This window comes from Aristolochia californica, unplaced genomic scaffold, assembly GCF_029961685.1.
Source record: "Aristolochia californica isolate CCGP_79_NKW_82.1479 unplaced genomic scaffold, dmAriCali1.0.hap1 SCAF_12, whole genome shotgun sequence".
In the NCBI taxonomy this organism is placed as follows: Eukaryota; Viridiplantae; Streptophyta; class Magnoliopsida; order Piperales; family Aristolochiaceae; genus Aristolochia; species Aristolochia californica.
Genome location: NW_027181793.1, coordinates 21,671,282 through 21,694,384, shown reverse-complemented (window position 1 = coordinate 21,694,384; position 23,103 = coordinate 21,671,282). Strand labels below are relative to the sequence as shown.

The window sequence follows — 23,103 nt, the reverse complement described above, 5'->3', positions numbered from 1 at the left end:
CATTCTGGACTTGAAAGTTGCATAGGATTACGTAGCGAATGCTGAGTTTGAACATTGTTGATCTAATCGGTCAATTCGTTCAAGCTCAGTCTCGTAATCTGAGCTTAGAGGTGAAAAGAGAATTTGATGAATTATGTTTTACATTCATCAATTCTGTCATTTATAGGTTATAAAGAGATATGATTTTATATGATAAACATTATCATTAGAAGAGGTTACATTGCTTCATTGCTTCATAGTTACAATTTGGGACAATCTCAAATTCTATCATATCTTATCTTTATCTCTCTTATCTTCATCTCTATCATCTTTATCTCTATCATGCCCGTGCAAGTTCATCTCTATCATCTTTATCTTTATCATGCCCCCGCAAGTTCATCTCTATCATGCCCTCGCAAGATGGAGCTCTGATAGGAGAGTCCAATCTTGGTCTTCAAGAAAAGGCACTATGTTCGTTGAAGCGGTTTGGTGTGAGCACGAATTTATAGTACCTATATTGTCACAATAAAACACTGGTTGTCGCGGAAGAAGAACACAAGTTCAGTGAGAAGAGAGCATATCCAACGGATCTCAACTATAGTGGTATCAACAACTCGATATTCAGCCTCAATAGAGGATCGAGCCTCAGTCCTTTGCTTCTTAGAACTCCAAGAGATAGGATTGCGACCTAGATAAACAAGATAAACACCGGTAGAAGTGAAATCATCCTTGTTTCCGGCCTAATTATCATCAGAAAACACATGGAGAGACAAAAGAGATTGTTGATGTATTATAATACCATGATCTAGAGTCCCATAGAGATAACACAATAATTGCTTATAGCACCCCACTGGTCAGTAGTAGGGCAATGCATAAACTGGGATAACTTATTTACCACATAAGTAATGTCAATGTGAGTAAAAGACAAATATTGCAGACTAACAACAACATGCCGATATTTAGATGCATCAGAGAGTGTCGTGCCAAACTGAAGTGTGAGTGTAATTGACGAGGCAAGGGTTGTAGCTACAAGCTTCACAATTGTAATGTGTGTGCGAGTAAGGAGATAAAAAATATACAGGCGTTGAGACAAAAGTAATCTTTGAGAATGAGGCACAACTTCAATTCTTAGAAAGTAAGTCAAGGAACCAAAATCCTTGAGTGAAAATCTTTGAGCAAGAAGGTGGATGAACGTTGTCATAGCTTGATCATCGCCTCCTGTAATAATTATATCATCCACATAGATTAGAATATACAATACAATTGTACCTATGTGAGAGATAAATATAGAGGAGTTTGCATGAGAGTTGGTGAAACCTGAAGTGATGAGAAACTGGTGCAACTCATGACACCAAGCACGAAGAGCTTGATTGAGACTATAGATGGCTTTGCGAAGTTTGCATACATGATGGGAATGATCACGATCAATGAAACCTAGTGGTTGTGCCATAAAAACATCTTCAGATAAAGTACCTTGGAGAAAAACATTGTTGACATCAAGTGGTCGAAACGACTAACCACGACTTACTACAAAGTTGAGAACAATGCGAATAGTGGTAGGCTTAACAACAAGACCAAATGTTTTATGATAATCAACCCCAGGGCACTGGCGAAAACCTTTGGCAACTATATGAATAGAGCCATCATAGAGATATTTAGTATGAAAAATCTATTTGCAACCAACCAAATTCTATGAGGTATCCAAGGGGACAAGTTCCCATGTCCCATTCGGAACAAGAGCATCATACTCATCAGAAATAGCCTGACACCATTTGGGATAGGTGATTGTTTGAGTCATGGTTGTTAGTTCATAGGTGGCAGATGTAAGAAGATGGGCTGTGAGATTTAATTTTTGCATGGGCTTGTAAATGTTGTTCTTGGATCTGGTGACAATAACACGAGGAGGGGAGGAAGCATGTGGGGATGAAGGGTGTGGGTCGACCGATGTTTGAGTGTGGTTAGGTGTTGGAGTTGGGTTTGGTGGTGGAGTGTGGTTAGGTGCGAGGTCATGAATGTGGCTTGCAGACGACACATAAATTAAGGTTGTGATGGATGTGTCGGTAATCAGAACTAAGGACACAGATAAACACAAGTGGGAGAGTGTGTCAGATGAAGGACGATCGAGTTGAGACTGAAGTGAAGTGAAGGGAAAAATAGACTCCACGAATTTAACATGGCGTGACACATAAAGACGAGATATAGTAGGTTCAAGACATAAATAGGCACTTTGAGTGGTAGAGTACCCAAGAAAAACACAAGCAGAGAAACATGGAGTGAGTTTGTGGGAGGAATATGGCCGGAACCACGGATAACAAAGATAACCAAAACTACGAAGTTTATAGTAGTTAGGAGGAGTACCAAAAAGTTTGGCATTTGGTGAAATAAGATACAGTGTGGGAGTAAGTAGACGGTTTAAGAGATAGACAACAGTGGAGAACGCATAAGACTAGTAAGAGAGAGGTATGGAGGCATGAGAAAGAAAAGATAGACCTGTTTCGATAATATGATGATTTTGTCATTCTGAATACCCATTGTGTTCAGGTGTATGTGGGAGAGATGTGAGATGAGAAATTCCATTTTTGGCGAAAAAAGAGGACAATGTTTAATATTCTCTTCTATTATAGAAAAAAAGTGTTTTTATTCGTTTGCCAAAATAAATTTCAACAAGAGATTTGAATCGGATAAATGTAACAAACACATGTGATTTTTGTTTAAGAGGATAAAACCAAATATACTTTGTAAAGTGATCAAGAAAGGTAACATAATACTTGAAACCATTAATAGAATAAATAGGAGAGGTCCAAACATTCGAGAAAATAATGTTTAGAAGGGAAGAAGTGACAAGAGAGGAGTCGGAGAATGGTAATTTGTGACTCTTATTGCATTGACAAGAATTGCAATTGAAAGTAAGATTTAGATGATGCAATAAATCTAACTGAAAAATAAAAATAATGTACCTTAGAATTGGAGAGGACGGATGACCTAAGCGATCATGCCAGGTAGACGAAGTGGTCTTGACACTGGAGAAGGCTACTAACGGTGAAGACTAGGCTGAGGGTGACGGCCATTTGTACAAACAAGTCATATTTCAACCCTGCAATAGTGTTGCACTGTGCAAAGATTTTTGATAAGAAATGAAGTAGGTAAAAATTCAATAGAAGTATTATTAGATTGACAAAACTGAGAGATAGAAAAATAAAATTATTTTGGTTGGTAGGAACACCAAGAATATTATTTAAAAAAATATGCGAGAGGGTGTAGAGAGAGATGTGAAACCGGTATGAGTAATAGGGAGACTCATGCCATCACCAATAACAATGTCGTCATTTCCGTAATGAGTGTGGAGATGTGGAACTAGTATGAGTAATAGGGAGACTCGTACCATCACCAATAACAATGTTGTCAGTACCGTCATGAGTGTGAGCAAGGAGATTACTCAAGTCGGTGGTAACATGGTGCGATGCGCCATTATCTAGAAGCCAAGTACAATCAGTAGGAGAAGTATTGGTTGCAAGATGTGCTCGTGGTTGCCATTGAGGAGTTAGTGTTGGTAGCATGTGTAGATACATCTGGTGAAAGACAGTACACTATTTAACAATGTGTCCAAGTGCACGACACCATTGGCAGATTTCGAGGTAAGGTTGAGGTTGGTGTTGACCATCCATCGTGAACTCTTGTTTTTTTCCGCGCACATGAGAGATTCGCATGTGCGTGCGCTCTTCTTCTTCCCAGATTAAATCGAAGGTATGAAAAAAAAAACGCAGGCAGAAAGAAGAGGGAATGGGATACCTATGGCAGCAACAACTATCGGGAGGGCACTCGGTTGTGCAGCACTACCGACGGTGGCGATAGTGAGACGGCCCACGGTGGCAGTTAGGCGAGCTGCTGGCGATGGTTGCAGAGGCTCGGCAGATGATGGAGAAGAAGAATACTGGCGACGGTGGGAGGGCGCGTGGTGGTGCTATACTGCAGGATGGCCCGCAGTGGGAGCTGTACGATGACGAGTGGCAGTTGAGCAACGGCGACAAAGGCTCAACAGTCAATGATGGCAACAGTCCTCGGTGCAATGGGGCAACAGCGGTGCTAACTCGGGCAAGAGCTAAACAAAGGAGGTTTTTTGTTTTGGGGGGGGGGGGGCAAGCTAGGCGGTGAAAAACAAAGTCGGAAACATGAACGGGAATAGTGATGCTGCAGCAATGGGTTGAGAGAGCTCAGGCTGAATCTTATTGAAGATCGCAAGCTTTGATACCATATAGAGAATAAGATTTAAAGAATTTCCCATTTACATTCATCAATTCAGTTACATAGAGAAAATTTTACATGATAAACATTATCACCAAAAAAAATTTACATTGCTTCATAGTTACAATTTGAAACCACCTCAAATTCTATCAACTCTGCTTTGTATCTCTCTTTGTCTTATCTCTATCATCTTTATCTGTATGACTCATCGACCATCCCTTAGACTTATCGTTATTTCATTTCTCGACGCGTCTCCTTCCTCCGCCAAATATTTCCTTACATACGAAGCTGGCCTTTTTGGCACCGGAACACATGCAGTCTCACCCTCACCAACAAGAACTGCAGTAATGGAGGCCATCGTCGGTCTTTCCGCCGGGTCCTCTTGCACACACAATAGCCCTAATTCGATACACTTCAGTACTTTCTTTTCATCTGCTGATTCACGCACCGAGGGGTCCATCAACTCCATCCCTCTCCCTTCTCTCCACAGTTCCCAAGCCTGTAAAAGTTTTTGAAAGCGTATAAGGGATGCTTAGAGTAATTAAAGCTATCCAGTTTCCAACAGACAGATTTCTCTTTTACTTACATATCCCAGTAGGCTCAGAGACGACTCCGGACCGTAAAAGTTGTTGTTCTTCTTTCCGCTCACAACCTCTAGCAGAATTACCCCGAAGCTGAAGACATCAGATTTTGTTGAGAAAAAGCCATCTAGGGCGTATTCCGGTGACATGTAACCACTGTAATCCATTACTCCCAAAAATGAGATTAGTCGCACGAAAGAAACTGTGAATGGGAAGCGAAGCGAATTCAACTATTAAAGATGGATTTTCTTACTATGTCCCCACTACTCTTCTGGTGTTTCCTTGAGTCTGATTTCCTCCAAAAATCCTCGCCATACCAAAGTCTGAGATCTTGGGGTTCATGTCCGTGTCAAGGAGAATGTTACTGGTTTTCAGATCTCTGTGGATAATCCTCAATCTGGAATCTTGATGAAGGTAGACAAGACCTCGAGCAACGCCCAGGATGATGTTGAAGCGCTTCTCCCAGTCCAGTAACTTGCGTCTCTCAGGATCTATCCAGTTGCAGAAGAAAAAAGCATTAGATGATAGATTGTAACAAACTTACATATAAGTTTCTGAATCAATTCTTAAAGGGTACTAGTGTCAAACCAAAGAGAAAGGTATCTAAGCTCTTGTTGTTCATGTACTCGTACAGCAACAACTTCTCATCTCGTTCAATGCAGTAACCAAGCAGCCGAACAAGATTCCTGTGCTGAAGCTTGGCGATCAGTGTGACCTCATTAATGAGCTCCTCTACGCCTTGTCCCGAATTGATGGAGAGCCTTTTGGCAGCTATTTCTTGACCTCCAGGCAGCTTACCCTGTCGACACAGCAATCCTTCCCGGGTTATGGTAAATCCTAATTGACAACAAATATCAGATTTAAGCAACTGAGACCAACCCAGTAGACATCTCCGAATCCACCCTGTCCCAACAAATTCGAATCTGAGAAGTGATTAGTGGCAATTGCTACAGTTCCAAAAGTGAAAGATGGTAGGTCTAGTCTTTCCTTCGCCTCTGCATTGAAGCTCTTTGAGCCCATTACTTCTTTAGTCATCGGTGCAGTTTCGGTCTGGTTGACTGAGAATACACTAAAGAAGACTCCATCTTTGCCTGGCACAGGGTAAGACAACGATATTCAGATACTCGTAGCTGACCCATGTAACAGTGATCAATCATTAATGTGTTAATGGAATACCTCCTTTCTTAACATTCAGCTTCCTGAAGCAGCAGTAAGCCACACCCAGGAAAAGAATACCCGAAATAACAGATACTGGCACGATCAGCAGCAACGATCTTCTCTTATCTGATCCTGCAACAAGGACGGCATAGACGAGGATGAACTGTTAAAGAAACAAGCATGCCCCACGAGCAAAGTTGCTTTAAAAATCTAAGACCCGAGTTCCATTGACTGCATTATCGATTGTAGAGTTCAATGGAACCAGATTTGAGTGGATCGAAGGGGTGTCTCTGTTACGTGTCTGATGATGATTCCTCACAAGACCGTATCTGCTTTTGACACAGCAATCTGTTGTTTTTGGCTTTTTGAACTTTGGATATCGACATGATAACCCAGTCAATGCTTTAAATCAAAAGAGGATAGGATAAAACTTACTTAATTCTGCTTCGGTGAGTCGAATGTGAAGATTTTGTCCCCATTGCTCCTTGAGGTCCCCAGCGTCCGTCAAGTTCCCAAACCAATTCAGGCATTTGGATGAAACATTGCTGCCCGCGTCTGTGAAGGAGAAAGCACTGCAGCTACAATTTGCGGCACACCTTTCTCTGCAATCTGCTTCAGTCTCAGCTTCTGCAGCCACTTCGTTGTCGGGCACTTTCAACGCCCCCAGAGAAAAAAAATCATCTCGTATCCCGCAATCCGATCTTCTCTTTCGCTTACATCCGCTCTTCCAATATCCGGAATCCCATTCCGCCGGCGAAACTGGTTCGAAGCCGATGATGCATTCGCACAAAGGAGACTTAAATTCGCTGCAGACGCTGTTTAACCCGCAGATGTTGTAAACCGCACAGTCATCTTTGGGCTGAGACCACACAACGCCCCACGTTTGGCTGGTGTCGTACCAGACATTGCACATCAGCCGCCCAGAGACATCCATCACGAGCCTTGTGTTGTTGTACAGAGACGAGTACTGGAAAAAAGCCCCTTCCTCGTTTTTCTGGATCGCGAAATGAAACATAAAACTGGGGCCGCCTTCGGCTAATAGATTAAATGTGCGCCCGTTCCACCTCCCGCTCCGCCAGTACCGAACGGACTGGTTCCAGATGAAGAACTGGTAGGAATCTTGAGGGTTCAATCCGTAGGAGAAGTTGCCCGGAGACGGATTGCTGTTATCATTCCACGATACCAGAAGCCGATTCTGATGGGTCTTTTCGTTAAACCCGATCCTCATCCCTGGTAGGAGCGTATCGGTTGGATGGTCGAAGCTCTGCCATAGAACAACATCCCTCCCTGCAGTGCCGCCGTTACTGAAATTTCCTCCCGTCATGACCAGATTTCCATTATCCAACAACTTCGCCACGGTATTATTCCAAGGGATCTCCGAAAGGTTTGTGGACCAGACAAGGCTTCGTCCAGCGTTAAGGAGGACGAGGTTTCCGTCCTCGTGGATGGTGAGAACACCGGAAGAATCAGAAATCGGCTTCTCTCTGTTTGCTATCCATACGACTGTCTGCTTGGGAATTCTTGTATACCATATTCCCAAGTATCGGAATGAGGAGTTGTCGGGGGAGAAGAAGCCCAGCTCGAAGGTGTTGTCGGGGGAAACAAGGGTCTGGCCGTCTTCGATAGATCGGGTCCGAGAGATGGTTTCCTCTGCATGGCAAATCAAAAACAAGGATAGAAAGACGGAGATCCAAGAGAAATTTCCCATGTCAGCTGCAGAGCAGAGGAGTGTTGAGAGCAGGGAGGAGTAGGAGGGTTTGAGCAAATGGGTTTCCTTGAGGTGGTTGACCGAAAACCAAGACGCCACTGTCACGCTTTTTATGTTTAGTCAAAATTTATATGTCGATTTTGACTGTAGACGTAAGTATTTGACCGGTCAAAATCGAATATTATTAGAAATATTAATATTTTTAAAAATAATTTATTTTAAATAGGTACTACTTAGCGGGTTCGTGTCCTCACCGCATGGCTTTGACAAAAGAAAAAAAGTTACAGGTGAGGAAGGTTCATAGCAAATCACTGAATTACAAATCTCAAATGTCAAGAAATCAAAATGCACTCCACCCATCATAGCGTTACGCACAGTGAGCCCTTCGTCTACTCACCGCCGCCACTACCACGAGCACCAGAGTCGTCGTCGGAGACTTGGAGCTACGGCTTCATACAGGTAACGCGTATTGAAGATGTTGATAGATTGCCACGTTAACTCATTTGGGGACGAAGATTGGCACAAGCCGGAGAATATATGCAATTCTGGGCTCATCGTCCTTCAACCAGTGTGCTACTTATTTCATTTCCGACCGAAACCCTCTCTGACTTGTGTCTCGGAACATAAAAAAACAGGCTTTTTTGGAAGCGGAAGAGATGGATTTTCACTCAAAGAGCAACGACGATCGAGGCTACGACGGGTCGATCTACGGGGACATTAGGGGTGGCATCGAGCCGAGCCGAGCACGAACCTGCCTACATTCGAGCTGAGCCTTGTCTTGAACCTAAAATTGTTATTGAGCTTGAGCCCAAAAATTTTAACCGATCTCGAGCTGAGCTTCGAGCCGAACTCGAGCCTCAATATACATTTAATTTTTTTTTAAATATATATCAAATAAATTGTATATAAAATTATACATATATTTTATATAAATTTGGACGTGTCTTCTTCATAAAATTAGGTATAACCTATATATATAATACATGTATAAGATTGGGCATAATCTCTTCTTAAAATTAAGCATAATCTATATATATAATACCTGTATAAAATTCGGTATGACCTCTATTTAAAATTAGGCATAATCAGTATAAATAATACCTGCATAAACACTCAATAAAATTATCTATACATTCCATAAACACTTCGTAAAATAGTCTAAACACTCAATACACTGCATAACATTATAAATAAACTCCATACAATAATCAAACACAACAAAATTAAATGAAATATTACTATCAATTTACAATCACCCAAATAAAAACTATAAATCCATTATAAAATTACAAACTATAGTTGTTTCTTTTAATGCTAGAAAATAATATACGTCCCTGCATGAGCAAAATCTCCACCTATGACAAAAACAAAAAAATAAAATTAGTTATTGTCAGATAAAAAATTACTCTTCCACTACTAGTTACTTAATGTCGTTAAAAATATTAAAATTACCATGATGAGAGAAACATGAAAAATCATGTAACTGGTAGCATTATTTCTACACTCGTCTTCCCAGGCTGTAATCATAAAAAAAAATTTTAATAAATAAAACTAAAAAATATCATAATAAAGAATTAATCAAAGAAATTCATCTTTTGATTTTTCTTTACACCGTGAACAACCCGAACCCAATCATTGCCACAAATCAAAGTTTGAACTGTATTTGGTGCTAAGGAAGAACGATATGAATCTATTACTCTACCACCAGCACTAAATGTAGACTCTGAAGCTACTATGGATATGAGAATTACAAGGATGTTTGCTGCCATATTAGATAATACCCGAAATTTCATATGAGTCACTTTCCACCATTCTAAAACATCAAAATCATATTGTGAAGTTTCCTCACAACTATATACACCTTCTTCAAGATAAATTTCCAATTTTGACCTTGGTGAATTAACTATATCCTTTTGTTTCATATAACTCATTAACTTTGACCAACTTGAACTTGATGAAGGCCTATGACTTGTAGAAACACCCATAGAGCTAGTACTTGAAACAATCTCTTCATTTCTAATATCCACATTATATAAGGATACATATTCATCATAGATCTCGTATAAGGTGCGTCGAACTAAATTTATATTCATTGTAGCTTCCTCCTTAGAATATATCATTGGAAAACACATTTCGATCATCTTTAATTTGACCCTTGGATCCAAAACTGAAGCAACAACCATCAATAAATTGCATTCACCCCAATACTTTTCAAATTTCTCTTTCATTCTACTAACCATTGTCCTAATGAAAACATTTTCATTTGTAGAATAAAAATCCAGAACTTATTTTACCCTATATACCTCACTAAGGTACAAATTAGAAGTAGGGTAGTCACTCCCAGAAATTATATTAGTAATTGCATTAAAAACTTCAAGAATCTCACACACCATGTCAACCTTTTCCCATTCATCAAAACTTGGCAAATAATCATAAGTTGGTTCTTTAACTTTAAATCTAGAGAATGCATCTTTGAATTTTAATGTAGAAGACAACATGTCGTAAGTGGAGTTCCAACAAGTTGGACAATCAATAACCAACCTCTTTTCACCAAGTTCTATTTGTTGTACAATTTTAGAAAAAAGTGTGAAGTCTAGTCTCAGACAGATTTATGAATTTGACACTTTCACGCACATTATCAATGATATCCTTAATCTGAACAAGACCATCTTAGACTAATAAGTTCAAAATATGAGCACAATAACGCACATGAAACAACTTTCCACCACACACCAAATTTTTTTTCTTTCAAAAATCTTGTTTCAAAACTCTGATAGAAACATCATTATATGCAGCATTATCAACTAAAATACTAAAAACTTTATTTTCGATCTCCCATTCTTTCAAACACTTGTAAATAGCATTTGCTATATCAACGCACAAAACTCAAGACTCATTTTTGTAGCTACCAATTACTGTTAATAAAATGCCCAGTAATAACCATGTATTCAATTTTTTTATTTTGGGACTTCCAAAGATCCGTGGTAAGACTAATCTTGTTAATCTCTTTTAACAACATTTTCAATTTCTTTTTCTTTGCCTCATACACCTCCATACACTCATTCTTAATGGTCTTACGGGATATTTTCTCATAATTCATATTTTCCATCTTCATTACAAAATTAAATCCCTCCTCTTCTACTATCATGAATGGATGCTCATACATAAGAATCCAATGAGCAATGAGTACTCTCATTTTAGCTTGATCATATTTTCCTCCAAAATCCATAAAAGGAAGTCCAGATGGACTCTAATCAACATTAGACCCTGCTCCCACTGGTTGAAAGTTTAAGGTTTTTTGTTTTCTCATTGCCACTTTTCTACTAGTGCAACGTTTCAAATGTCGACTCATATGTGTGGTCACTCCACTACTAATAACACTCAAATTGATTTTGCAATGAACACACTAAGCCTTTTTTTGTATCATTAAGTGATACTTCTTTGAATTCCAACCATACATGAGACTTTTTTTGTATTTTTGAAGTATGGATAGAATCACCTTCATCCTCATTTATGGTAATTTCATCTGGGCCCACTTCTATGACAGAGGGTAGTGACTCTGGTGGAGTTGAGTCACTATTTATGGTCACACTAGAACTAGTGTTAATTATTGATGCCAATTGAGGAGGTGTTGACATTCTACTTCTACGAAAAACAAAATTACAAATTAAAAACATAAAGAAAAGAAAGTTATCCAAACAACAAAGATCCTACACATAATTTAAGATACTTGTCTATTCTTAGAGGAAGGTACGTGACATTGTGACAATCGGGAACGACCCTTGTTTTTCAATGCAACAGGGTCTCTTTGAGTCTGTAGCCCTACACCCAATAGTTTCCAGTCCAATATACCGATCATTTTTTTATATATAAATTTAAAAACGTCTAAGAGAAGGAAATAAGCACACCAACATTCTCCTCTAATATTCTGATGAAATTCAACCTCAATACCAAGAAATTAATGATAAAATGAAAAAAAAAATCGACACTTATAGAACTTGAAAGTATGTTCGCCGTTCAGGGATACCTCCAAAAGCCTTTCCAAGAATGAAGGAGCACTGTTGAAACAAAGTGAGAGTTAGAAATTTTGTAGGGTTAGGTTGGCGAAGAAAAAAAAAATAGAACATTAAATAAAAATCTTACCGCCCGTCAGACCATCGCTTTCGTCTCGTCAGCGATGAAGAACTTCAGATGAAGAAATCAAAGAGGAAGGATAAAAATCGATTGTAAAAACGAGAGATAATTTACATCCGTCTATATCTAATGTATCAATTCAACGAAATATGAACATTTGACAAGGTTTAGGCATCATATATCATCCAGTGAGTGAATTTAAGACATCAAAGGTTCACACACAAAATCTCAATTTCCAAAAGATAGAAAAGGAACTATCAAATCACTTTTGCTAATCCATCAAGCCATATAACATTTTAGAACAGTAGCAGATAAAAGTTCAATGAGAATTAAGAAAGAAGGACAAAAACTAACATTTTTTATTCTTTTTTATAATAAAGAGAAGTTGGATGCAATTAAGAAAGCTCCTGATTCTATTAACTATAATAGAGTATTATTGAACCGAATATGTTATCAACACTAACATTTTTTGTTTTTTTTACAATAAAGAGAAGTTGGATGCAATTAAGAAAGCTCCTGATTCCATTAACTATAATAGAGTATTATTGAACAGAATATGTTATCAACATTAACATTTTTTATTTACTTTGACAATAAAGAGAAGTTGGATGCAATTAAGAACGTTCATGATTCCATTAACTATAATAGAGTATTATTGAACAAAATATGTTATCAACACTCAAAATCTTGAAATAAAATTCCATTGTTAAAATATATCAAGTAACAATTTGAATACCATTGTTGTTTATTGCTTAAATATATGATAAACGTACAAAATTTTATAATAGCCCAGACACTAAAAATAAGAAGGCAAAAAAGAAATAAGATCCCAAAACATAAAAATATTTGAAAGTCTAGAATAATAACTTCATTTATGAAGAACAGTGGAATTTGAGCAAAAAAATCATTGATAACCAACTATTTTCCAAACATTATAGCACTTGAGCTTAGTAAGTCATTCTGAGATATACAAAAACATAACAAATGACAAGGTGGGGGATTTTTCTCCCCCACCCTTCCTTTCCTTCTTGAATGTCATAACTCAATATGAAGTTTCCTGGCTCTCAGCCAGCTAGAATGCAATTAATGGCGCACTCAAGCAAAAAAAAATTAAGAGAATAAAATAGGTCAACCTCAAGTAAGAACAAGTATCACTGAAGCACCATTGAACTATTTGAGATGTAAACAATTGCAAGAAAAAGAGAGTATACCAAAAACTCATCTAGTGGAGGAACCTATATTACAATACCAACTGCCATAATTTGAATGCCCCTCACCCACCAAAATCACTTAAAACTAACTTTAACATTAACATTAGGATTGGAATTGTAAAGGAGATTTCCTTGAAACAATGGAGGTTGTGCAGATGAGACTTGAAATAAGACATGAGAACAAAGAGAATAATTATGACCATCTCTGTTGGAACTCCTTTTCTTTAAGTTATAGAGGAAAATGAAACATCCTTATACAATCTGTATAAAATGATCTTCCCAATACGTTGTGACAGTGCACTTCCTTCAACCCTTAAATCAAGAACTCACCGTTTCAAAAAATCAAACAGTATCAACACTCAAAATCATGAAATAAAATTCATACCGGCAGTTTTCTTCCAAGAATTTCTTCCCGAGTGTACTTTGTAAGTTCAAAAAATTTTCAGCTGCAAATATCAGCAAAAAAAAAAAAAAAAAAAAAAACAGATCGTTATCTTTGCTTAGGCATAACTGCATTCTAATACAGAATATTTCACTTACAGAAACAGAGTGTTTGTCGTTCGGATATCCAAAAAGACTTTCCAAGAATGAAGGAGCACTGCTGAAACGACGCGAGAGTTAGAGGTTTTGTAGGGTTAGGTCGACAACGAAAAAAAATAGGAGATTAAATAAAAATCTTACCTCCTTCCGTCGGACCGTCGATTTCGTCTTGTCGGCGAGGAAAAACTTTGGATGAAGAAATCGAAGAGAAAGAAGAGAAAGAAATCGCAGAGGAAGAAGAGACAGAAATCGCAGAGGAAGAAATTGAGGAATCGAAGAGGGAGAACGAGGGATTTGAAGACCAAATCCCCCATTTCCCCTGAATACCTGCCGACGGACAGCGATTTCCGCATGAAATCATGCTGAAACAGCATGGAAATGGCAGAGTGAAGTATGGGTTTCTCAGGCGGCAAGACGAAACGAAGAGACGATTTCCCCAAAAATTTCCAATTCCCCCGATCCCTGAATCGCTCGTTAAATTAACGTGTCGGCTCGCGAGCCGAACCTGGCTCTGCTCGAGCTCGACTCGTTAATCTAAACGAGCCCATTTATGAGTTCGAGCTCGGCTCGAGCCCATTTATGAGTTCGAGCTCGGCTCGAGCTCAAAATATAACGAATCGAACCGAGCCAAACTCGAGCAGCACGCGAGCCGGCTCGGTTCGAAGCCACCCTTATGCGGGGTCTTCTTCCACACACAATAGTCCTAATCTGATACACTTCAATGACTTATGTGCTTCTGCTGATTCGTGCACTGATAGATCCAACAGTTCCAGCTCTCTGCCTTCGTTCCACAACTTCCATGCCTACAGTAATTCCGAATTCGGTTCAAGAAGAACAAAAATGGAGATGTATCAGATTAAAAAGCTTTCCTTTTGTCCTACTTACATATCCGAGCAGGCTTAATGACTCCTCCCAACAGTAAAACTTGTTGTTCTTCTTCCCACTGCCAATCTCTAACAATATCACTCCAAAGCTAAAGACATCAGATTTTACTGAGAAAAAAACCATCTAGAGTGTATTCAGGGGGCATGTAACCACTTCAATTTGTGGTTTGATAGGACAACGTTAGATACATTGCAGAATAGGGAATGTGGGTTGAACAATTGAGGAAGATGACTGGTGATATAGGGGGCCCAGCCCGTGTGGGCCCATTACTTCTGTTTTAATTTCAGAAGCATGTAGATAACAGTGAGTCGGGAAACAGAAACATTAAGCTGAGAGGCAGAAACAGAAAGGGGTGAGATTTTGCGGGACAAAAATAGAGGAGAAATAGAAAGGTAGGGCAAGGGCACCGAAGAGGAGAAGCTTCGGTTCGCCAGAGACACTCAGTGAGAAGTAGCGTGTAGGCTCGAGAAGGCTTGAGCACAGTTGATGTTGGTGTCAGAGAGAGGACTTTGGCACCGTAAGCATTGCCGTCGCCGGAAGAGAGGGTCTCGGAAGGAAGACGATGCAGGAGCTTCAGTGAGCTTTGGTCTCACCAGGACTCGCCGATGCCGGAAGAGAGGGTAGGCTCGGATCTTGGCATTGTCGCAGGAAGCGAAGACGGCCACAATGAACGGTGTGCTGACAGTCACCGTCCCCGAGAAGGAAGTCAAGGAGTGCCTGAGCTAAAGGAGGTTCTTTCCTTTCAAGCCTTGTTTTTGTTTAATATTATGTTTGTGTGTATGTATTTGCCCACGGTGATGGTCTGTTTCAGCATATGGATTTAATAAATGAGCAAGTTTGAGGTTGTGTACTGTTAAATTTTACTCAACAATTGGTATCAGAGCGGGATGGTGAGGGACCATTGTTTGTTTTGGTGAAGCTATCTTGAGTTGTGAGTATTAAGCTTGTTGGTTAGGAAGCTTTAGCTAAACAAATGGGAGAAGTCTCACTGAAGGGTAAGGCTGAAGCGCTATTTGTTATGGGGGAAAAAGAACTAGCTCTCACTGTAACAACACCTGAACGGATTTACTACAAGAATGATTGGATCGTATATTTGGGTTGCTCAAATCATATGACAGGTGATAAACAGAAGCTGCAAAACCTGTCTGAGTACAAGGGAAGCCGTGTGGTGGTGACAGTCGACAACTCAAGGTTACCGATAGCTCACATCAATAAGACTATTTACGCCTCGGTATAATCCTGACCAGGTGTCACTTCAAGAAATTTATCATGTCCAAGGAATGAAGAAAAATTTGTTATCTGTGGCTCAATTGACATCATCAGGCCACTATGTTCTGTTCGGTCCCCGAGATGTGAAGGTGTATCGTAACCTCAGAATTTTGAGAAACACCCACAATGGAGGGGTGACGATTGGAGTTAGTTTATGTAATGTCAGAAAAGTCTATATATGTAGACAAAACAAGGAAAAATGAGACAACAGATCTATGACACATGCGGATAGGTCATGTTAGTTATTCCAAGCTAAGTGTGATGGTGAAAAAGTTGATGCTTAAGGGGCTTCCTCAAGTAGATGTTCGAACAGACACGGTCTATGTCGGATGCCAATATGGTAAAGTACACCAATTACCGTACGAGGAGTCAAAGTTTAAAGCAAAGGAACCGTTAGAGCTCGTCCACTCTGATGTATTCGGGTCTGTTAAGCAACCATCAATTAGTGGTATACGGTACATGGTGACATTCATTGATGACTTCAGAAGGTACGTGTTGGTCTTCTTTATGAAAGAAAAATCAGACACATTCTCAAGGTATAAAGAGTTCAGAGAGTCAGCTGAGGGAGAAGTAGGAAAGAAGATCTGCTGCTTGCGCACAGACAATGGAGGCGAATACAGCTCAAGCAATTTCTCCTAATGTTTAAAGGAATGTCACATATGTCATCAGTACACGTGTGCAAACACACCACAATAGAATGGTGTAGTAGAGAGAAAGAACCGGCACCTTGTAGAGGTGTGTCGAAGCATGCTACATGGAAAAAATGTACCTGGAAGGTTTTTGGCTGAAGCAATGAAGACTATAGCCTTTGTGATCAACAAAATTGCTCAACTAAGGTTAGGATTTGTTACACCCTTTGAGAAACTGTGGAACATGAAGCCTGCAGTTAGTTACTTTCGAGTATTTGGCTGTGTATGTTATATATTTGTTCCTGATCATCTATGAAGCAAGTTTGGCAAGAAAGCTATTAGATGTATCTTTGTGGGGTACGACAACCAGAGACAATGGTGGAAATGTTATGACCCAACAAGTGGAAAATGCTACACTTCATGAGATGTGGTATTCGTTGAAGCATCATCGTGGTGGTCCTCAAAGAATGAAGTTTTGTCAGATTCAAGAAAATTTGGAGATGCGCTACAATAAAAGATGGGGGAGCATACTGCTAAACTCCCATCAAGTTCAGGTGAATCAGAAGATCCAAATGATGATGATGTCAAGCAAGGAGTGACTCAGACCCTTTGGCAAACTGGCGTGTATCAATAACCAAATAAAGAAGGTGGACCTAGTGAAATGGAAGAATCAACTCTACAATTTCAACTCCGAAGGTTAACAAGAACACGAAGGCCAAATCCCAAATACACCAATATAGCCATCGCTAAAGAAGAAAATATAATAGAACCTGAGACCTTCGAAGAAGCACCGCTGAGCTCTAAGTGGAGGATAACTATGAAATAAGAGATTGATGCACTTGAGCAAAATCAGACTTGGGATTTAGTGTCAAAGCCAAAAGATGTGAAACCCATATCGTGCAAGTGGGTCTACAAGAACAAGCGTCGTCCAGATGGGTCAATTGAGAGGTACAAGGTACAATTAGTAACTCGTGGTTTCTCTTAACAGTACGGACTAGACTATGATGAAACGTTTAGTCCAGTGGCAAAACTTACAACCATACGAGTCCTGCTTGCACTAGCAGCTAACAAAGACTAGAACTTGTGGCAGATGAATGTGAAGAATGTTTTTCTTCATGGAGAGTTGGATCGGGAGATCTACATGATTCAACCGATGGGTTTTTAGAGCCAAGATCATCCTAAATATGTTTGCAAGTTGCGAAAAATACTCTACGGATTGAAACAAGCACCCAAGGCGTGGTATGGTAAGATTGCTGAATTTTTAACGCAAAGTGGTTATTCTGTAACACCTGCAGACTCCAGTTTGTTTGTCAAATCCAATGAAGGAAAGTTAGCTATTGCGCTAGTGTATGTGGATGATTTGATCTTAACTAGTGATAATGAGGCAGAACTTCTTCAGACGAAGAAAAATCTATCAGTTCGTTTTCAGATGAAAGAACTTAGCCAGCTCAAGCACTTTCTTGGTCTAGATGTTGATCGTACACAAGAAGGAATATTTCTCTGTCAACAAAAATATGCCAAAGATTTGTTGAAGAAGTTTGGGATGCTTGCATGCAAGCTGATTTCGACGCCGATGAACCAAATGCCATAATGTATGCACATGAAGGAAAAAATTTGGAAGATGCGACGATGTATCGACAATTAGTAGGTAGTCTGATCTATTTATCCTTGACTCGACCTGACATCTCTTATGCAATTGGTGTGATGAGTCGGTACATGCAAGATCCAAAGAAGCCTCATTTGGAAGCAGTTCGTCGAATTCTGAGATATGCGAAGAGTACAATTGACTATGGTCTTTTGTACAAGAAAGGTGAAGACTGCAAGTTAGTTGGCTATTGTGATGCTGATTATGCAGGAGATCATGACACTAGGAGATCAACAACTGGGTATGTGTTTAAGCTTGGCACTGGAACAATTTCTTGGTGTGGTAAGAGACAGTCGACAATATCATTGTCAACCACTGAAGCTAAGTATCGAGCAGTAGCACTGGCAGCTCAAGAGAGTACATGGCTGATACAACTAATGAATAATCTACATCAACCAGTAGAATATGCAGTTCCGTTGTATTGTGACAATCAGTTGGCAATTCGTTTGGCGGAGAATCCGGTCTTTCATGCTAGAACTAAGCATATTGAAGTGCACCATCATTTTATCAGAGAAAAGGTTATGCAAGAAGAAATTGAGATGAGACAGATCAAGATGGATGATCAAGTTGCGGATTTGTTCACAAAGAGTTTGATTACATGCAAGTTCGAAATGTTTCGCCATCAGCTCGGCACAGTGCAACTAGTGACAGCTGGTGTTGAGGGGCCCAGCCCGTGTGGGCCCATTACTTCTATTTTAATTTCAGAAGGATGTAGATAACAGTGCATCGGGAAACAAAAACATTAAGTTGAAAGGCAGAAACAGAAAGGGGTGAGATTTTGCGAGACAGAAACAGAGGAGAAATAGAAAGGTAGGGCAATGGCACCGAAGAGGAGAAGCTTCGGTCCGCCAGAGACGCTTCGGTGAGAAGCAGCGTATAGGCTCAAGAAGGCTCGAGCGTAGTCGACGCCGGTGTCAGAGAGAGGACTCGGCGCCATGAGCACTGCCGTGCGACACCGTTGCCGTCGCCGAAAGAGAGGGTCTCGGCAGGAAGACGAAGCAGGAACTTCAGTCTTGGCAGGAAGACAAAGCAGTCAGCTTTGGTCTCACTGGGACTCGCCGGTGCGGGAAGAAAGGGTAGGCTCGGATCTTGGCATTGTCGCAGGAAGGGAAGACGGCCACAGAGAACAGTGTGTTGACAATCACCGTCTCCGAGAAGGAAGTCAAGGAGCGCCTGAGTTAAAGGAGGTTCTTTCCTTTCAAGCCTTGTTTCTGTTTAATATTATATTTGTGTACTCTGTTTGTGTGTATGTATTTGCCCACGGTGATGGTCTGTTTCAGCATATGGATTTAATAAATGAGCAGGTTTGAGGTTGTGCACTTTTCAATTTTACTCAACAATACTTACGATGTCCCCGTGACTCTTCTTGTATTTCCCTCGGTCTGATTGCGTCCAAAAATCCTCGCCGTGCCAAAATCTGATATCTTCGGATTCGTATCCATGTCAAAAAGTATGTTACTGGTTTTGAGGTCTCTGTGGATAATTCTCATTCTGGAATCATGATGGAGGTAAAGAAGTCCTCGAGGTATACCCAAGATTATGTTAAACCGCTTTTCCCAGTCCAGCAACTGGGACTGCCGAGGCTCTGCTCGGTTGCATAAAAAAAGTTGGCGTTAGAGAATGAAACTCCATCATAACAATCATTTAGAAAACGAGTTCAAATTAATTGTAGAGTCGAACCGAAGAGTAAGTAGTCTAAGCTCTTGTTGGGCATGTACTCGTAGATCAACATCTTCTCGTCCTTCTTAGCGCAGTAACCCAGCATATGAACAATATTTATGTGTTGAAGTTTGCCTATCAGTGTCGCCTCGTTTTTTGAACTCCTGAGTTCCATGTCCTAAGATGCTAGAGAGTTTTTTCACGGGTATTTCTCTACCTCCCGGAAGTATACCCTGGCGATACAAGAACACATCAGGTAAAAAACCGGGCTACTTTTTTCATTTTACGAGATAAGAAAACAGAGGTAAGCAATGGTATACTCGATAGACATGTCCAAATCCTCCCTTTCCAATCAAATTTGAATCGGAAAAGTGGTCAGTAGCAACTGCTACAGTTAAAAAACTGAACAAAAATACCTGGATGCTTTCCTTCCCATCTCTACAACTGACCTCTTCTGAGCACTCCACTAACTCTTGGAGGATCCGTTTATTTTCCTCTGAATCAAATAAGAACATGTTGTACTTCCATCCATCTTTGCCTGATAGATTAAATAGGATAATTAATGTCAATATTTTTACAGATGCTAGTCCAGGTGAGTGATGTTGAATTTGTGAAATACCTCCTTTAATGACATTGAGCCTGCACAAGCAGTAAACGACTCCACTCAAGAGAAGAATTCCCGTAATGGAAGTAACAGAAATGATCAGAGACTGCCACCGTTTCCTACCTGAACATGAAAGTGGAGCAAGTAATCAGGAAAATGTCAATGCTTGGGAGATTGAAGATCAAAAATCAATATTCGAAAAGCACTATTAGATTCCATTAGTTGTCACCGGAGACAACCAGCATTTCTGGACGAACGAAATGCACGGGAAAGTACTGAGGTAAACACAGGTTGTCATTCTCATTGGACTGCATCTTTTCTAAAGAGTACATCGAAGCCAATTGCATAGTGTGAAGCTGTAACTGAATTGGAAGTACTGATGAAACGAGTGTGACCCGGAATTGCGCGACGAGTACGGGACCCGCGGTCGCCAGACGGACGAGAACGATAACGGACACAAGGACGAGGCCGGTTACGGTTACGGAACGCGGCCAGAGCATGAGAAGAAAGGAACGATGGAGAAGATCAAGGAGAAACTCCCGGGAGGCGGACACAAGGACGAGCGTCAGACAACACATACGGGCTGGCTACGATACCGGACACGGGACTGGCTACAACGACGGAACTCACGGGACGGACTACGGCGGAACTCAGGGAACTGGCAACGGCGTAACTCACGGAACGGAATACGGCGGAACTCAGGGAACTGGATACGGCGGCACTCATGGGACTGGGCACGAGAAGAAGGGAATGATGGAGAAGATCAAAGAAAAGCTGCCTGGTACCCTTGACCCAACTTCACACACCGTTGGAGTGATTTCCGTGACTAAGGATGGAAAGTTTCGATATGTTTTTATCTATGTCAGTCTCTCAGTCATTCAGGCATGAAAAATCTGAGCATAGACAACCGTGGTCGCATCAAGCAACCTCTTCTTAATGAGAAAATAACAAGCGAGGACAATGACCAGCTTACTCCGTTGTAATCCGGGTACTCGAATATGGAGATACTGGGAGTTCCATTTCTCCTTCAAATTCCCAACATCAATCAAATTACCGAACCAGTGCAGGCATTTCGAAGCACCACGATCTGTCGCCAGTGTGTGAACATATGCAGTACAACTGCAATTTTTTGTTACAAGCTTCTCTGCATTCTGCCTCGCTAGCAGCTTCTGCCTCCATTTCCTCGTCGGGCACTTTCATCAACCCCACCGACAAAAACCCGTCTCCCCTGCATTGTAATTCCCTCTTTCGCTTACATCCATGTCTCCAGTTGCCAGAATTCCACTCCGCCTGGGACACTGGTTCGAAACCAGTCATACATTCACATAACTCAGAACTAAATTCAGAACAAATAGTGTTCGCTCCACAAAGACTGTAAATCCCACAAGAGTCTGTCGGCTGTGACCATACAACGCCCCAGCTTTGGCTAGTGTCGTACCAGATCTGGCATCGCAGCTGGCCGGAGATGTCCATTACCAGCCTTGTGTTGTTGTACATCGCCGAGTACATGAAATAGTCTTCGTCCTCAGTCCGCTCGATTGCCTAGTGTACCAAGAAATAGCCACCAGCAGTCGGCGCGTGATTAAATGTGCGACTATTCCAGTACCCGCTTCGCCAATGTCGACTGGATTGCCTCCAAATGAAGAACCGCGAGGAATCATGAGGATCAGGCCGAATGAGAACTTGCCGGCCGAAGGGTCGTTGTTGTCCTTCCACGATACGAGAAATCGATTCCTATGGGTCTTTCGGTTATATCCGATCTTCACGCCCGGTAATAGCGTGTCGGAAGGATGATCAAAGCTCTGCCATAGAATCGCATCACTCTTTGAGCTGCGAATGCTGGAACTTGTTGCAGTCAAGATGAGGTTTCCATCGTCCAAGAGTTTCGCCACGGTGTATTTCCCTGAAGTGGTGATATTTGTGGACCAAAGTACGTTCCGTTCAGCGTCGAGCAGGACCAGATTCCCATCGTCTTGAATGGTGACAACCCCGGAAGAACCCAAAGCCGGGTTCTCTCTGTTTGCTACCCAGACGACTGTTTGCTTGGGGATGTTGCGATACCATATCCCGAGATAGCGATTTGAGGAGTTGTGAGGGGAGAAAAAGCCGAGGACGAAGGTTTTTCCAGGGGAGAGGAGGGTTTCGCCGTCTCTGATAGATTGGCTCCGGGAGACGGTGTCCTCTCCCAGGCAAACTAGACACAGAGATAGAACTAAGGAGAGCCAACAAAACTTTACCATCGATAAGAATCTAATGGTAGTGGATTTAGTTAGGAGAAGGAGAAGGAGAAGGTGAAAGTGCTCCAAACTTATAGCCCCTCATTGTGTGCGCTTGGGGAGTTGAAGAGGGGGGTAGAGACAGAGAAAGGGCGGAAGGTCCCATCTCCTGCACCTCCCGCGCAAACAGACCTTCTTGGTCCCCTCTGCTCCGACATGATCCATAAGTCCAAAGCAAAAAGAGTCAGAGCCGCTCTCGTGAGTTCCGTTGGAGGCGGCATGAATCAAAGGCGAGAGTGTTGGCTTCAGAAGGCGGCGAGATTGGTTCCCACTCGAAATTCAGCTCCGGGTACAAATGGTGGCTGGACGATCGCAAAGTCAACCACCTCACACCTTCAGCCTCTGGTGTCGGCCTCTTAAATTACTAAAACCCTACCCCCTGGGCAGAATTTCTGAAAACTAAACACATTAAATTCAATAAATAACTAAATGAGAACGCAAATGAAAATCAGATTTCAGCTTGGCCTGCCTACGAGCACAGGAGGAACACCTTCTCCCTTTTCCCGTCAAGTTCCTTGCTTTTTGCTTCCAGGTCACAACTTCTGCTCTTTCCTCCTCCAGCCCACACCTCAATCATTGACGC

The 23,103-nt window shown here is 41.0% G+C and overlaps 1 protein-coding gene and 1 pseudogene across 1 annotated transcript; both read right to left on the bottom strand.

The window, feature by feature from the left end:
* Nucleotides 1-4,266: 4,266 nt before the first annotated feature.
* On the bottom strand, nucleotides 4,267-7,729 carry LOC137945189 (G-type lectin S-receptor-like serine/threonine-protein kinase At4g03230). Its single transcript, XM_068790966.1, has 7 exons — nucleotides 6,396-7,729; nucleotides 5,979-6,092; nucleotides 5,682-5,893; nucleotides 5,391-5,601; nucleotides 5,056-5,293; nucleotides 4,808-4,958; nucleotides 4,267-4,720 (listed from the first exon to the last, which is right to left on the bottom strand). Exons 1-7 carry the CDS (start codon nucleotides 7,666-7,668, stop codon nucleotides 4,427-4,429), a joined length of 2,493 nt encoding a protein of 830 aa, XP_068647067.1. The 5' UTR covers nucleotides 7,669-7,729; the 3' UTR covers nucleotides 4,267-4,426.
* Nucleotides 7,730-14,224: 6,495 nt separating this feature from the next.
* On the bottom strand, nucleotides 14,225-22,484 carry LOC137946708 (G-type lectin S-receptor-like serine/threonine-protein kinase At4g03230; annotated as a pseudogene).
* Between the last annotated feature and the right edge of the window lie 619 nt (nucleotides 22,485-23,103).